The sequence below is a fragment of the Callithrix jacchus genome, chromosome 7 (genome assembly GCF_049354715.1).
Source record: "Callithrix jacchus isolate 240 chromosome 7, calJac240_pri, whole genome shotgun sequence".
In the NCBI taxonomy this organism is placed as follows: domain Eukaryota; kingdom Metazoa; phylum Chordata; class Mammalia; order Primates; family Cebidae; genus Callithrix; species Callithrix jacchus.
Window position 1 is genome coordinate 154,765,640 of NC_133508.1, and position 14,196 is coordinate 154,779,835.

Below are 14,196 nucleotides of genomic sequence, written 5' to 3' on the forward strand. Positions count from 1 at the left end.
CTATGGGTATACATTTTTCAGTATTTATAATCATCTAGGATAAATATTTGCCTTCTGCTACTGGCTTTGAACATTTACCTATATTTCTATGTGGTGTTTTAGAGTCCGTAGACCTAAGTGGATAAAAGACTGTGTGGCTGAATTTGGCCTCTTGCTTCCAAAAGAGTGATCCCGAATGATCTACATAGTCTCTCTGCTCCTTTTCTCTTTCATTGGGATGAGAAAACTCTTCCTTCCCAATTTTTTGTGTGGAGATCAAAATGTGGTAAGAAAACACACACTCATAAACACATCTGCTTAGGCAAAGGAGCACATCAGAAGGGCTGGCTTGTGGCTCTCTCTCTCTCTGTGTATGTGTACATGTTTTATGTTACTGTAAAACGTGTAAAGAGAGGCACGTGGTTAAGTTGTCGGGGTGCGGACTTCACCAGTCTCACTTTAGTTCCTTTTGCATGAAGAGCTCAGAATCCAAAGAGGGAACTAGCTCCTAAGATGAGCCTTCCATGTAAAATTGTAGCCAGCTTCCTTCTGATTTTCAACGTTTCTTCCAAAGGTAAGTTGGTGCGTGGATCTCCATCGTCACTGTTAGAACTTCTTCAGAGATCCTGAAGTAAGCTTAAGAGTCAAAGAAGTCCCAACGTAGCTTTTTCTGGAAGTGAGTCTCAGTAATTCTTTTGCTTTTTACAGGTTTACTCTCCAAAGATGTTAGGAATGCCTTGGAAGTCTGGGGTGCTTTGGGTCAAGACATCCACTTGGACATTCCTGATTTTCAAATGAGTGCGGATATTGACGATATAAAATGGGAAAAAGGTTCAGACAAGAAGAAGATTGCACAATTCAGAAAAGGGAAGTCGACTTTTGAGGAAAAAGATGCGTATAAGCTATTAGAAAGTGGGACTCTGAAAATCAAGCATCTGAAGATGGATGATCAGAATACCTACACGGTATCGATATACGATGCAGAAGGAAAAAGTGTGTTGGAAAAAACGTTTGATTTGAAGATTCTAGGTAAGTGTTCATTCCTCAGATTGCTTTATTTCAGTATGAGTGCTATTTGGCAAGTTGGAAAATAGCACTTATACTATTCCCCAGCGCTGACCTCTGCCTCCAGGGGGGCTGTACAGGAAATCAGACGCACGTGTCCTGCCACCACGGTCCAGTGTGGGAACGGGATCCACACACCTGATAGACGCTCAAGGCTACCTGCCTACAACCCTCTCTTCAGGTGGTTACAGGAAGGTGGGGCTGGGTGAAGAACCTGGATTAACGTGGCATTAATCAGGAGGGGGACAGGTGAACAGAGGGAAAAGGCAACTGTTCTAGTGGCTGACGACGGGGTGGGGAGAAGAGGCTGACGGGAGAGCAGCGGGCCTTTCATCAAGAGAGCTCGTTTCAAGCCAGGGTGCCCTGAAGGAGGAGTTACATGGCAGAAAAAGGCTGGAAACAACATATTTAAGGATCAACAGCCCTTGTTTTGGATCTGCTTGTCAGAGTGATCCAAGGTGGTAGGTGTTTTTTGCTGCTATGTGTAGAAGACGCACAAGGTGTGGCTTGGTATGTCGCTGCGTGTACTGGGCGGGCAGGAGTGGGTATTGAGGATGGGGTTAGGGAGACTAGCCAGAAAGCTGCTGCTGGAATCCGAGTGGAGTGAAGACCAATTAAATCTGAATTTTTTGGCTTAGGGCCAAAAATTTTTTTGGTTTCAATAAGTTCTAAAGCTCCCTGGGGGATTCTAATGAGCAGCAGCCAAAGTTAATCACCACTGGCCTAGACCAAAGGGCGCCGGTCCATAGGAAGAATGTAGATAAAAAGGGTCAGGCTTAGAGAAAGGATGGACAGGTGGCTTGGGCAAGGGAGAGAAGGAAGAGAAAGTGGAATCGAAATGCCACTCAGCTTGAAAGCCCAGGGGACGCTGAGCAGGCAGTGATCATTTTCGCATGTTTAATAGAGACGGGCTTCACCATGTTGGCCAGGCTAGTCTCGAACCCTTGGCCTCAAGTGATCAGCCTACCTCAGCCTCCCAAAGCGCTGAGATTACAGGCATGAGCCACCTGAACCCGCTGAAATATTATATTATTTATATATGTACATATAAGTAGAAAATATCTGACAAAGATATACATCAAAATATTAGTCATTGTTGACTATGAGTAGTGGCATTGGGGGTAATTTTTAATCTGATTTAAACTTTTAAAAATATTTTATCAACTTGTACAATGACCGAAGTTGAAAACCCACAGACGCTGGGCAGGGAGTGATAAGAGAGGAAAAGAGGAAGCTGCCCTTGGCTGGGGGAGAAAGACATGAACCCCAGCATGAGCATAGGCCAGCCAGTCGGTGAGCAAAGAAGCATTTCTCTGTCTCACACAGAAAATGTTTCCAGAAGCAGGGCCCCTCCTCCTTCCTCTCTCTCTCTCCAGCCCCATCTTCAGCTCCTGGGCCTACCAGCAATCCCAGATATTGTCAGATGACCCACTCCAGCAATCCCAGATATTGTCAGATGACCCACTCCAACAATCCCAGATAGACACTGTCAGCCCTGCTGCAGTCACAACTTTCCACACCCTAGTCCTGCAACCTTGAATGGAGAGCACCTTGTAGAAATGTAGTGTGCTTGAGCATGGCGCTGAAAGGGGCCTCTGATTCTCTGGAAACCATAGATCTCAGGACTCCAAACAGCACAAGTTGTGTGTCCTGTTTGGAGTGTGAGCCCTACAGGGGGACCCTGCTGGTGCTTTCACATTTGGGTCCCCTAGCACTGCGGTGGAAATAACGGCTACCAGCTAGGGGTCAGGTGCTTGCTTACATGGTCTTATTTGAAGCTCCCAACAATACTGAGACGTACTTGTTATGATCTTCTCGTTATGGATAAGAAAACAGAGACCTAGTGAGAAGCAGCTTGTCCAAGGTCTCATTGCTTGACAGGGGCAAAGTCAGGATTCAAACTCAGAGGGCTTCTTGGCAAGGACGGTGACCTTTTCTTTTTATCCGAACGGCTTCATTGAGATAATCCACATACTGTCCAGTTTGTCCATGTACTAAAAGGCCTTTAGTATACTCAGAGTCTTGCAGTCATCACCAAAATGGACATGTTCATTGCTTCAAAAAGAAACCCTTCACCCTTTAGCTGAAAGACGGCGATTTCCCGTTGTGCGTGTGCACGCCAGTGTCATGCGATGTCTTGATTCAGCTTGTAGCTGGTCACCATTACCAGACTTAAGGTCACCATGGCCTTGGGAAAATTCCCTGTCTGCTCTGAGTCTGATTTCCCAATGCCAACTTCAAGGGATATTCAATGCGACAATGTGTATACAAGAGCCCTGCAGTGCCTGGGGCACAAGACCTGTTTCCTCGGTGCTAATGCCCTCCCGCCCCTCTTTCTTTCTCCAAACTTCATTCTCTCTCTCTCTTCTCTCTTTTTTTTTGAAACAGAGTCTTGCACTATTGCTCAGGCTGGAGATGGGCACGATCTCGGCTCACTGCCACCTCTGCCCCTCAGGTTCAAGAGATACTCCTGCCTCAGCCTCCCAAGTAGCTGAGGTTACGGGCATGTTCCACCATGTCTGGCTAATTTTTGTATTTTTAGTATAGACGGGGTTTCGCCATGTTGGTCAGACTGGTCTCAAACTCCTGACCTCAGCCTCCCAAAGTGTTGGGATTAAAGGTGTGAGCCACGACACCCGGCCTTCCCAAACTTCTCAAACTTCTGTAGTTGTAACTGCCTTTCCTTCAGGAGGGAGCCGCTGCTGCAGGCTGAAGAGGTGGTGGAGGCCCCCTTAGAAGCAGATGCTGGTAGAGAAGGGGTTAATCTCAGCCACTCAGAACTAAGGAGTTCTCATCGGCGGAAGGCCTTAGGTTGGACCAGTTCTAAGGCGCTGTCTTAGCGAATACATACAGAGGTACCACTCCACGAGGCTGCTGGTCACTGTGCTGTTCATGTTAGTGAAATACAGGAACAGTTGCGGTGAGAAACTTATTAGTTAAATTAAGAATGCACCCTTCACAAATATGGAGATATGCATTTATTGATGTTCATTAAGGAAAGAATTTCATAATATAATTTCAGTAAAGGGGAAAGGCAGACTATAAGATCACATAAACTCATTTTGATTTTTAAAATATTACACATATATGGGAGGTCTCTCTTTGTCACCCAGTCTGGAGTGCAGTGGCACAATCTTGGCTCACTGCAGCCTCCGCCTCCTGGGTTCAAGCGATTCTCATGCCTTAGCTTCCTGAGTAGTTGGGATTACAGACGTGTGCCAACACACCTGGTTAATTTTTGTATTTTTAGTAGACATGAATTTCTCCATGTTGGCCAGGTTAGTCTCAAACTCCTGGCCTCAAGTGATCCGTCCACCTCAGCCTCCCAAAGTGTTGGGATTACAAATGTCAGCCACCTCACCTCTCTAAAATATCATATTATTTATGTATGTACATATAAACAGAAAATATCTGATACAGATATACATGAAAATGTTATTCATTATTGACTTTGAGTAGTGGCATTGTGGATAATTTTTAATCTACTTTAAACTTTTAAAAATATTTTATCAACTTGTACAATGATTGGATGCTATTGCTATAAACAGAAAAAGAATATTTCCATTTTGAAGAGACAGGTAAACTCCATGATGCCACCCCTAGATTATGTACTAACTCTGCTGCTGAATGTTGATACTTTCCATTTTCTTTCTTCTGGGTAACACAGAATTTTGGGATGAGAAGAAGACTTCTATTTAATTTCTGCATGCCTATATATAGTGGGACAGAAATGAAGCTTGGCTGGGATCATCCATGGGGAAGATCAGAGTGGGAGGGAATCATTGGAAAATAAGCTGTCCATCTGTACTATGAACAGAGAGAAACTGAGAGGGAAAAGTGGCAAGTCTGGGGAAACAAAGTAAAGAATGAGAAAAAGAACAGAAGAGGAGGAAAAGAAGGTGACACGGCCAGGAAGCGATGGGGCTAGGAGGTAGGCCAAGGCTAGGCATTTCCCTTTAATGGCTCAGTCTTTAAATTTTAGCATGTGGGAAGAGGAGAGGCAGGAAGTTTGTGATTATTGAATGCATGAGCCACCACTCCTAATGTCACTGCCTGACATCTGCCCAGGGCTTTGCCACATGTTGTCTCTTTTCTGACAGGCAGGGCATGGTTTTCTACCCTTTTCTGATGCTCTGAGCAGGGCCAGCGTAGACCCAGTGAGCAGCTGAGCAGCTCTGGACTGGGAAAAGGTGGAACCAAGTGTCTGGCTCCCAGGCAGGTGCTCTTTTTCCCCAGAGCTTTGAGCTCCTTGGACACCCATACACCCACATGTACCCACCTGGCCCTCTGCTCTGGGAACTTGGTGGGGGTCAATGTGACAGTTCCTTTAGGATGGGGTCCCTGGCTGCTCTTAAAGCATTGCCCTTCTCAAACTCCAGAGGCACCTTCTTACCCATACTCCTAAGCCCTGACTGCCATGTTTTAGGTGGTGCCCCAAATCCACCCACGGAACCTCTCAAAGCCTTGAGCATTTTGCCTGCAATTGGGAAGAAGACATCAGCCATTCTTCTAGGAGGTGCTGTCAATATGTGAAAGCATTTTAAGGTACAGGATAGCACATAAACATTACATGTGCTGCACTATTTTGTGGCACAATGTATCTATGAACTTCATTAGAAACCATGTTTTTTCCGAATGCTCTTTGTAAATAAAATAATTTGCAAAAGTTGCTGGAGGTCTTTGAAATTGTCCCCTTTTCCTTAACTGACCCCATCCCCCACTGTATAAATAGATTTGCTTATTAAAATCAGAAAATCGTCTAAATCGAACTGGATCTTTATTTTCTTTTTAGAGAGAGTCTCAAAACCGGATATCTCCTGGACTTGTATCAGCAAAATCCTGACCTGTAAGGTAATGAATGGAACCGACCTCGAATTAAACCTGTATCAAAATGGGAGAAATCTCTCAAAAGGTTCTCAGAGGGTCATCACATACAAGTGGACCCCCAGCCGGAGTAGGAAATTCAACTGCACAGCAAGCAACAAAGTCAGCGAGGAATACCATGTGGTGGATGTCAGCTGTCCAGGTGCGTGGCGGGTGTCGCTTCACACACACGGCCGGTCAGGCCCTTGGCAGGCAGAGGCACGCTGCTCCAGGTCACAGGAGCTCATGCTGGGAGGCAGCCTTGGCTCAGGATGAGGCGTAAAAACATCTTCCTGGAAATCTTCAAGGGAAGGCTCAGGGGAAGTGGTATTCTATGGTTACCCCTCCTGGGAGTCCTCCCACTGAATACAATTTGACAACAAGCAATTTTAAAGATCCTCTTCTGGGAGAAAGAAATGCAAAATGGAAGAGGAAGGAGCTATAGACAGTATGTCAGGCAAAGACCCATTTTCCAGAGAGGGAAACTGACTTGCCCAGGGTCCCTCGGCTAGTTAGTTGCATGATTCCAACCGCCCCCTTAAAGATGGTCAGTGGCCAGTGCCTCCTATCAGGAGTAAAGGTAGAAAGGATGCAGAAATCCTGGGAGATAGGGACATGGGGGAATGGAGTCCTTGAGGCCAAAGAAGACTGGATACAGTCCTGGCACACCGCAGGACAGCAAGTCTTGGGGACTAGCTCCAGAAAGTCTCAAAGCTCCAAGAGCATAATGGATCCCCAGTGTCCCAGCTTGACATGACCTCCAGAAGTAATTCTGAGAGGCAGCCTGCTATAGTGCCCAAGCTCTCACCTGGGAGCAGAGGTCTGGACTTCTAGTTTGAGTCTGCCCAAATTTACCAGAGGACCTTGACAGAGTTTTTTTCCCCTCTGTAATCTTCAGTTCCCTGGCCCATGAAGAAAATAAGCTCCACGTTCACAGACTCTCTATCAGATGAGTAGGCTCTTGGATCCACTTCCAAGTTCATTCATGTGGGCCATTGGGCTGCCTCACAATATGGCAGCTCACTTCCTTCAGAGCACTCTAAGAAAAGCAGGAATAAGTGCTCAGGACAAAAGCCATGGTCTTTTTATAACTTAATCTCAGGAGTACTATCCCAATCATGTCTGCTGTGTTCTATTCATTAGAAGCAAGTTAGTAAGTCGAGCTCACATTCAGAGGGGATTGTACACAGGTGAGAATACCAGGAAGCAGGGGGCATTGAAGGCATCCAAGAGTCTTCCAATCACCAACTTGACCAGCATTACTTCATCCTGTTTTCCCACCAGTCATCCTCCCACATCCCCCCATCACTAAGGCACAGTAAGTGAAGTTGCCTCTCCTTGATTTCACAACTTTCTTTTCCCTTTCAAGAAGCCTCCCAACTTTTTTTTTTTTTTGAGACAGGGTTTTGCTCTGTTGCCCAGGCTGGAGTGCAGTAGTGTGATCATAACTCACTACAGCCTCGACCTCCCAGGCTCAAGCAATCCTCCCACCTCAGCTTCCCCAGTAGCTGAGGCTACAGGTGTATGCCACCACACCCAGCTCATTTTTAAATTTTTTGTAGATAAGGTTTCACTATGTTGCCCAGGCTGGTCTCGAACTCCTGTGCTCAAACTATCCTCCAACCTCAGCATCCCAAAGTGCTGGGATTATAGGCATGAGCCACTACAGTGGCCTTGGGATATCTTAGATTAGAGTTGCCAGATATAGCAAATAAAAGTACAGTATAAGTATGTTTCAAATATTGCATGGCACATATGCTAGAAATCATTCATTGTTTATCTGAAATTCAAATTTAAGTGGGTGTTTTGCATTTTATCTGGAAACTGTACTTTTCATGTTTATTTTAACTGGAGCCCACATGTATAAAAATGTGTGTGTATTAGGGATGGGAGGAGGGAGAGAGGGCGGACCTTGGGAGCAGACTGGAACACTTGCGTCCCGTACCCCTGGTGCAGAGCAGCAGCTGGTTGGGAGAAGGACCACTAGGGAGATGGGAAGAATACCTGGGGAGAGATTGGGGTGGAGGGGCTGGTCTTAAAGGCTGGAAAAGGGGTTTGGACATTTTACTCTAAAGGGAGCACTTATCAGACTAGAACCATTTGGCTCAGATTAGGTGAGTGTTTACAGACTTAAAACGAAAATACTGGGAGGAAGGAACCGATTCAGATACATAAAAATACTTTATCACATAAACTCATGGACATGTGATCACCAAAAGAAACTGTGGGAAGACAGTATGCCTGGATTTAGGAACTGCGGAGACGCATTTTTGACTGACAGTGCCACAGCTGCTTCTGAAACATGATGAAACGTTCCCCACCAAGAGCACCACCAGGTGTTTGTCCAAGAGTACCCTGGACAAACGAGAACAGGCTGCGTAGGGCATTGCCTACATTACTGCATACGCCCAAGATAAGGTTGTGGTCCCCCTACCCAACAACTCAGAGAGAAGATGGAGCTTGCGGCTGCGTGACTTAGCCATGTGCTCCCCAAAGCATTTCAGGCGGCCCGGCCCCACCCCGGGTCAAATCTGAGACGTTCTCAAGCTCAGCAGGAAGTGGCCTCTGGTATCTCCCACCCCTCCTCCAAGCCAGCAGGGCCTAAAGGGCCCTGGATCCTTTATTAACCCAATTTCAATGGTTTAAGATTATACCTGCTTCTCTGGTGGAGGCCTCTTCATCAGTAGAGCTTAGAGAGGTTGTATAACTGACTGGCAAAGAATGGGTCAGAGAGAGACTGGAGGAAAGAAAGCCAAGATGAACACCGCACCGCAGTTCGCTCATCTGCTAAACTTGCTTTCTGAGCCTCTGACTTGCTCCTGGGGCCCATCCTGGGCTTCAAGTACCACAGTGTCTCCCTAGGATTTTTTTTGCCTAGAGAAGCATTTTGTGATGCTGGGCCAAGTTCCAGTTTGTTCTTCAGATGACCCTGTCCGCTGACCCCAGCCCCACTGCTGCTTCTCTGACTGCTATTGACACACAAAGGGCAGACAGCCCAGCACCCCTCCTGGGAAACAGCTCCCAGCAACACCAGTGCGAAGAACACTAGTAAGAGCAAGACCTCGCATTTGTACTGTTTTACAGTTTACAAAGCAGTTTCACATCCTTTATCTGATTGACCTCCAACAGCCAGCTGTGACATAGGTTTCATCTTTCTCCACTTTACAAAGAAGGAGACAGGCTCAGAAAGGTGAAGTAACTCTCCCAAGTTCACGCAGCTCTTGCCTAGAAAAGCCTGGACCAAACCTGTTTCCCTTAAAAGTCACTGTTTTCCTCATTGCATTACAGCCACTGAAGTTCTGGCAACTGATGACTAAGTGTGCTGCTGTCACTAACACGCTGTGCACCCGGGTTTCTCTTGTGGCTCCAGGGAAACTGCGATGGGGTGCTGGCCGTGAGATCAGAGTGCTGGGCTGGACAAGTGAAGTATTTACCCAAGTGTTTGGAAACGGCCTGGTTGAGAGGGTGAGAAGGAATCATGGTACAGGAAGGGAGCCAGAGATGAGAGCAGGATCAGCAGTACAGAAACACCGAGACAAGGGGCTGCTTAAGGGGACTGCACGGGAACAGGTATCCTGTGGCCTCAGGCAACTCATCCTCCCTCTCGGGGCCTCATCTTTGTACTAGAGGTTGCATTAGAGTATCTCTAAGATCCTCAGATCTAAAATTTCATGATGTTCTCCATGACGGGGCAGTGGGCACGTCTTGGTGTGGGAATAATGTAGTTCCAGTTTCCGAGAGCAGTTTCCCAAGGAGCCTGCAGAGGGAGCTTCCCCAGGACCTTGGGCCCTTCCAGCATCCGCGCCACTCCCCACCCTCCGTGAGCATGGGCGCTATGGGCTGAAAGGTCCCTCCCAGCTCCTTTATCCGCTTGATGAAGGAGGCGGCATCCTGGGCCAGAGCAATGGCCTCTCTGCCTGAACCCCTCCCGGTCATCCCATTTCTGTTCCTCTTGCAGAAAAAGGTCTGGACATCTATCTCATCATTGGCATTTGTGGAGGGGGCAGCCTCTTGATGGTCTTTGTGGCACTGCTCGTTTTCTACATCAGCAAAAGGAAAAAGCAGAGCAGGCGGAGAAATGGTAAGCTCCCCCTCTTTTGTCCCACCGCAGGCCCCAGCAAAATCCCCAGGAAACAGCTCAGGGGGATGACACCTTGAATCTGCAGAGAAAATAATGGAAATAGGTAGTTTCGGAATGTCAGGGTTGTAGCCAGTGGTTATAGCTTGTTTCATTTTGTGGTTAGCTTGATTTTTGAAAAACAGATTCTTAGTAGTGACTATGTGGGAGCTTTGAGACACTGAATCCAGTTGGCCTCATTGGAATCCACCACCGAGGCCTACTTGGTGACAAGCTAGTGTCAACATCTTTTGAATGAGCCACACTTCTCTACATAGATAGGTAGAAAGGTCAGCGGCAAAACACCGTTTCCAGGAATGAATGTCCTGTCTATGGGTGGCCCAAGGTGAGCTCAGAACGAAGCTCCTAGAAACACAGGAAAAATCATGCAGGTCATCTGGTACTTTCAGGAAAACAGCTATTCTAAAGCAAGGTGACATGTCCCCTTTGCTAATTCTCTGTTCGAAGGATGTGTTGGGGTTGAGAGTGTTTCTCCTCAGATCAGTCCTGTCTGACAACCTATCAGCAATGAAAAGGTTATGCTCACAAGTCGGGAGCTGGCTCAGGGAGCATCCAGGCCGCCAAAGGCAGAAAACTACAGATAATGGCAAACCCGGGGTCACTGTGGGGGCACAGGTGGGGGTGTCAGCCATTGGCAGGACTTGCAGCCAGGGGAGCAGGGCCTGGGGGTCTCTGCAAGTCTCGTTCACAGCAGAGCTTGGTCTCCCCTAGAACCAGCAGGCACAGCCACACCAGCTGCTTCCAGGACTGCCCAGGGAGCTGGTCGGAAACTCCCCAGCCCGCCGTGGCCTGGGGCCCTGTGCCCTCGGGATTTGGCTTCTTCACCTCAAACTTCGTCCTCGGTTCTCCTTCTGCCCCTCCTTCAGGCTGTGGTCCCTCAGTTCCATATCCCATCACGCCACTGCCCCCAGCCCAGGCCCCAAAACATCTTCCTGGACGTAGCCCCATTCTTCCCACACCATTGTCTCACACTCTCCACCACAGTGCAGAGTTGCCTGCAGGGCCCCTGGGCATGCCCGGCTTGTCCTCCTCTGTGCCCAGCTCTGGCTGTTCTCCATGCTGCTCTCCAGCAAAGACCGCTTCTCCGTTGCCCAATGGTCAAAGACCACATCTTCTTCCAAGGCAGACCTCACATGTCACTCAGAACAAGGCCATCTCTGCCATCATCAGGCTGAGAGACCGGCAAGGTGGTTCGCCTATGCTGCTAAAGAAGACATTCGTCTCTGTGTTTTGTATCCATTAGTGCATCCAGCTTTGAGAGTGATCTTAGGAGAGAGAGAAAGGCACAGATGAGGAAACTCAAGTTCAGTGAACTTGAAACTCAAGTTCAATTATTTGCCTTCAATTCTATGGCCAGAAAGCTGAGTCAGGCCTAGGCTGAGGCCAGGAGCCCCCAGCGCAGAATTTCAGGAAGTTGACCTGCCATTGCACAACCCTGAAAGTGGGTGTCTGCTTAAACTGTGTGCCCGCCAGCCTCTCTTGCCTCAATCCAGTCCCATCTTGGGTTGAGTAACCAGGAGATGCAAATGAGGGAGAAGGATAATGAGCCTAGAGGAATTCCTGGGAGCGCACGTTTAGGCGCCAGCTGCAGCTGCTGGGGCGGGCAGGCTGAGGACCCACCGTCCTGCTCGAATCAGGCAGGGTACACAGAGCCATAGCCAGCCTTGTCTGTCCAACCCTGCCTGTGGTCTCAGCCACATGGCCACACCCCATTCCTCCTACCAGAACCCATATGCCTGTCTACACTTTCTGGTGGCCCTGAGCTCTTCACGGAACAGACATTGTGATTTTCCGTTCTTGTTCGCCTCTTACTTGATTTTAGGCTTCCTGAGGACAATTTGTGTCTGAGTCACAATGACACTCGACACTTAGAAGATGAGGAATGAATGTCAGAAGGACAAATGAACAAAATGGTGGGAGGGCCAGGTGTGGTGGCTCACACCCGTGACCCCAGCACTTTAGGAGGCCGAGGCAAGAGGATCATTTGAGCTCAGGAGTTTGGGACCAGCCTGGGCAATATAGTGAGACCTCGTCTCTACTTAAAAAAAAAATAAAAAATAGGCAGGTGTGATGGTGCATGCCTGTAGTCCCAGCTACTCAGGAAGCTGAGGTGGGAGAATCATTTCAGCCCGGAGATTGAGAATGCAGTGAGAAATGATCACACCACTGCAGTCCAGTCTGGGCAACAGAGCAAGACCCTGTCTCAAAACAAAACAAACAGAAAACAAAAATGGTAAATGGTGGGTGAACAGAGTAGTGAGCCACTGGCCAGTGCAAGCTCGCCACCTGGATCAGGATGGGCCACCCTCCCCACAGCTCAGAACTGGGGTCGGGCTCAGAGTCCGCTCCAGTCTCCCGGACGTAACCTAAATGACTGCAGGGCACGGAAGATGACGGAAAGGATGTGTTTTGTCCTTTCTGAAGGTTCTTTCCTCTTTGTGCTTAGAGCACATGAGCCACTGAAGTATCAAAATCACTCTATATTCAAAGCCACCTGATGCTCACATTACCTGTAGTCAGAGGAGGCCATCTGGTTTGGATCAACATCCAGAAGTTAGAGGGTGATGTTTAGAGGGGGCCTGTGCTTCCCCAGCCATGCATCTCCATAAAGATGTGAGAGGTCATTATTTCACCCCAGGGGAAACTTCTCTTCCTACCTCCCTATGGAGCCGCTGCGAAGACGGCCTTGGGTGCAGGGACTGAAATACCTAACTTACAGCCTAAACAGGTTCAGAGGGTCCAGCAGGGCACTCCAGGCCTCTAGCAGCTGGGTACGCTCACAGATTCCCTGTGATTTTAAAAGTACAGGAAAAGCTACATTATGACTGGTTGTGGGCCTGCTTTCACGGACTGAAGTCATACAGAGCAGAAGATCCTGAAGGGTGAGGACAGGAGGAATCCTTTCCCTCCTGAGGCCAAGAGGACAGGTCATGAATTTCTGAGGAGCTAGTACATTTCTATGGACAAAAGGTCCCTTGCATGTATTCCAACTTCTTGCCGGAAGGTGGGTCCCGTGACAGTAGAATTGGGGGAAAGGCAGATCCAACACAGAAATGCCTCAGAAGGAATGTAGTTGCTAATATCCACCACGACTGCACGTGTCCTCTTCCCATGCGCTCTAACCACGGGGTTCTTGCTCTCAGGGGACAGTATCCAGGTCAGCACAGTGGCAGGGTTTCAGGTCTGAGTGCTCTCTCTGATCCCGGGAGCCCCAGGCACAAAGCCCTCCACCCATGTGTCTTCTTCCTGCTGGTTCCTTGAGTTCTCTAAAGTCCTGGGCTCTCACTCTACCGTGTGGTGAGCACCTCTTTCTTTCTTACAAGCTTCAGAGTTCTCAGAGAATAGGGGCAAATTCTGCTTCCTCATTGCATCTCCCAAAGCCGCTGGCATGGCACCTTGCACAGAAAGATGCTCAATATTTCCACTGACTTCACCTGGCCAAGATGAACTCTATTGAGGTTTTGTTGTTGCAGATGAGGAGCTGGAGATAAGAGCCCACAGAGTCGCTACTGAAGAAAGGAGCCGGAAGCCCCACCAAATTCCAGCTTCAACCCCTCAAAATCCAGCAGCTTCCCAACATCCTCCTCCACCACCTGGCCATCGTTCCCAGGCACCTAGTCATCGTCCCCTGCCGCCTGGACACCGTGTTCAGCACCAGCCTCAGAAGAGGCCTCCTGCTTCGTCGGGCACACAAGTTCACCAGCAGAAGGGCCCACCTCTCCCCAGACCTCGAGTTCAGCCAAAACCTCCCCATGGGGCAGCAGAAAACTCAGTGTCCCCTTCCTCTAATTAAAAAAGATAGAAACTGTCTTTTCCACTAAGCACTGTGGATTTCTGCACTCCTGATGTGCACATCCGCGCTTCCAGCAGGTGTTTTCTACATGCAGAACATGGCCACCTCCCGAGGCCGTGGGCCACAGCCAGCTCTGCATCTTCGAACTCAGCCATGTGGCCAACTTCTAGAGTCTTTGGTCTCCTCGGAGAGCTCCATCATACCAGTAAGGAGAAGCAATAAAAGTGTCACTGTGAGAATGGTAGATGACCGAGCACAGAAATCTTAGAGATGTCTTGTCCCCTCTCAGGTCACGTGCAGATGCAATAAGTCAAGTGATTGCTGTGTGTGGGTCTCACTACAAGCAATCTATCTGCTT

The 14,196-nt window shown here is 48.3% G+C and overlaps 1 protein-coding gene across 1 annotated transcript; it reads left to right on the forward strand.

The window, feature by feature from the left end:
* The first annotated feature begins 462 nt into the window (after nt 1-462).
* On the forward strand, nt 463-13,934 carry CD2 (CD2 molecule). Its single transcript, NM_001257217.1, has 5 exons — nt 463-553; nt 688-1,008; nt 5,837-6,070; nt 9,866-9,988; nt 13,519-13,934. Exons 1-5 carry the CDS (start codon nt 493-495, stop codon nt 13,836-13,838), a joined length of 1,059 nt encoding a protein of 352 aa, NP_001244146.1. The 5' UTR covers nt 463-492; the 3' UTR covers nt 13,839-13,934.
* Nucleotides 13,935-14,196: the final 262 nt, after the last annotated feature.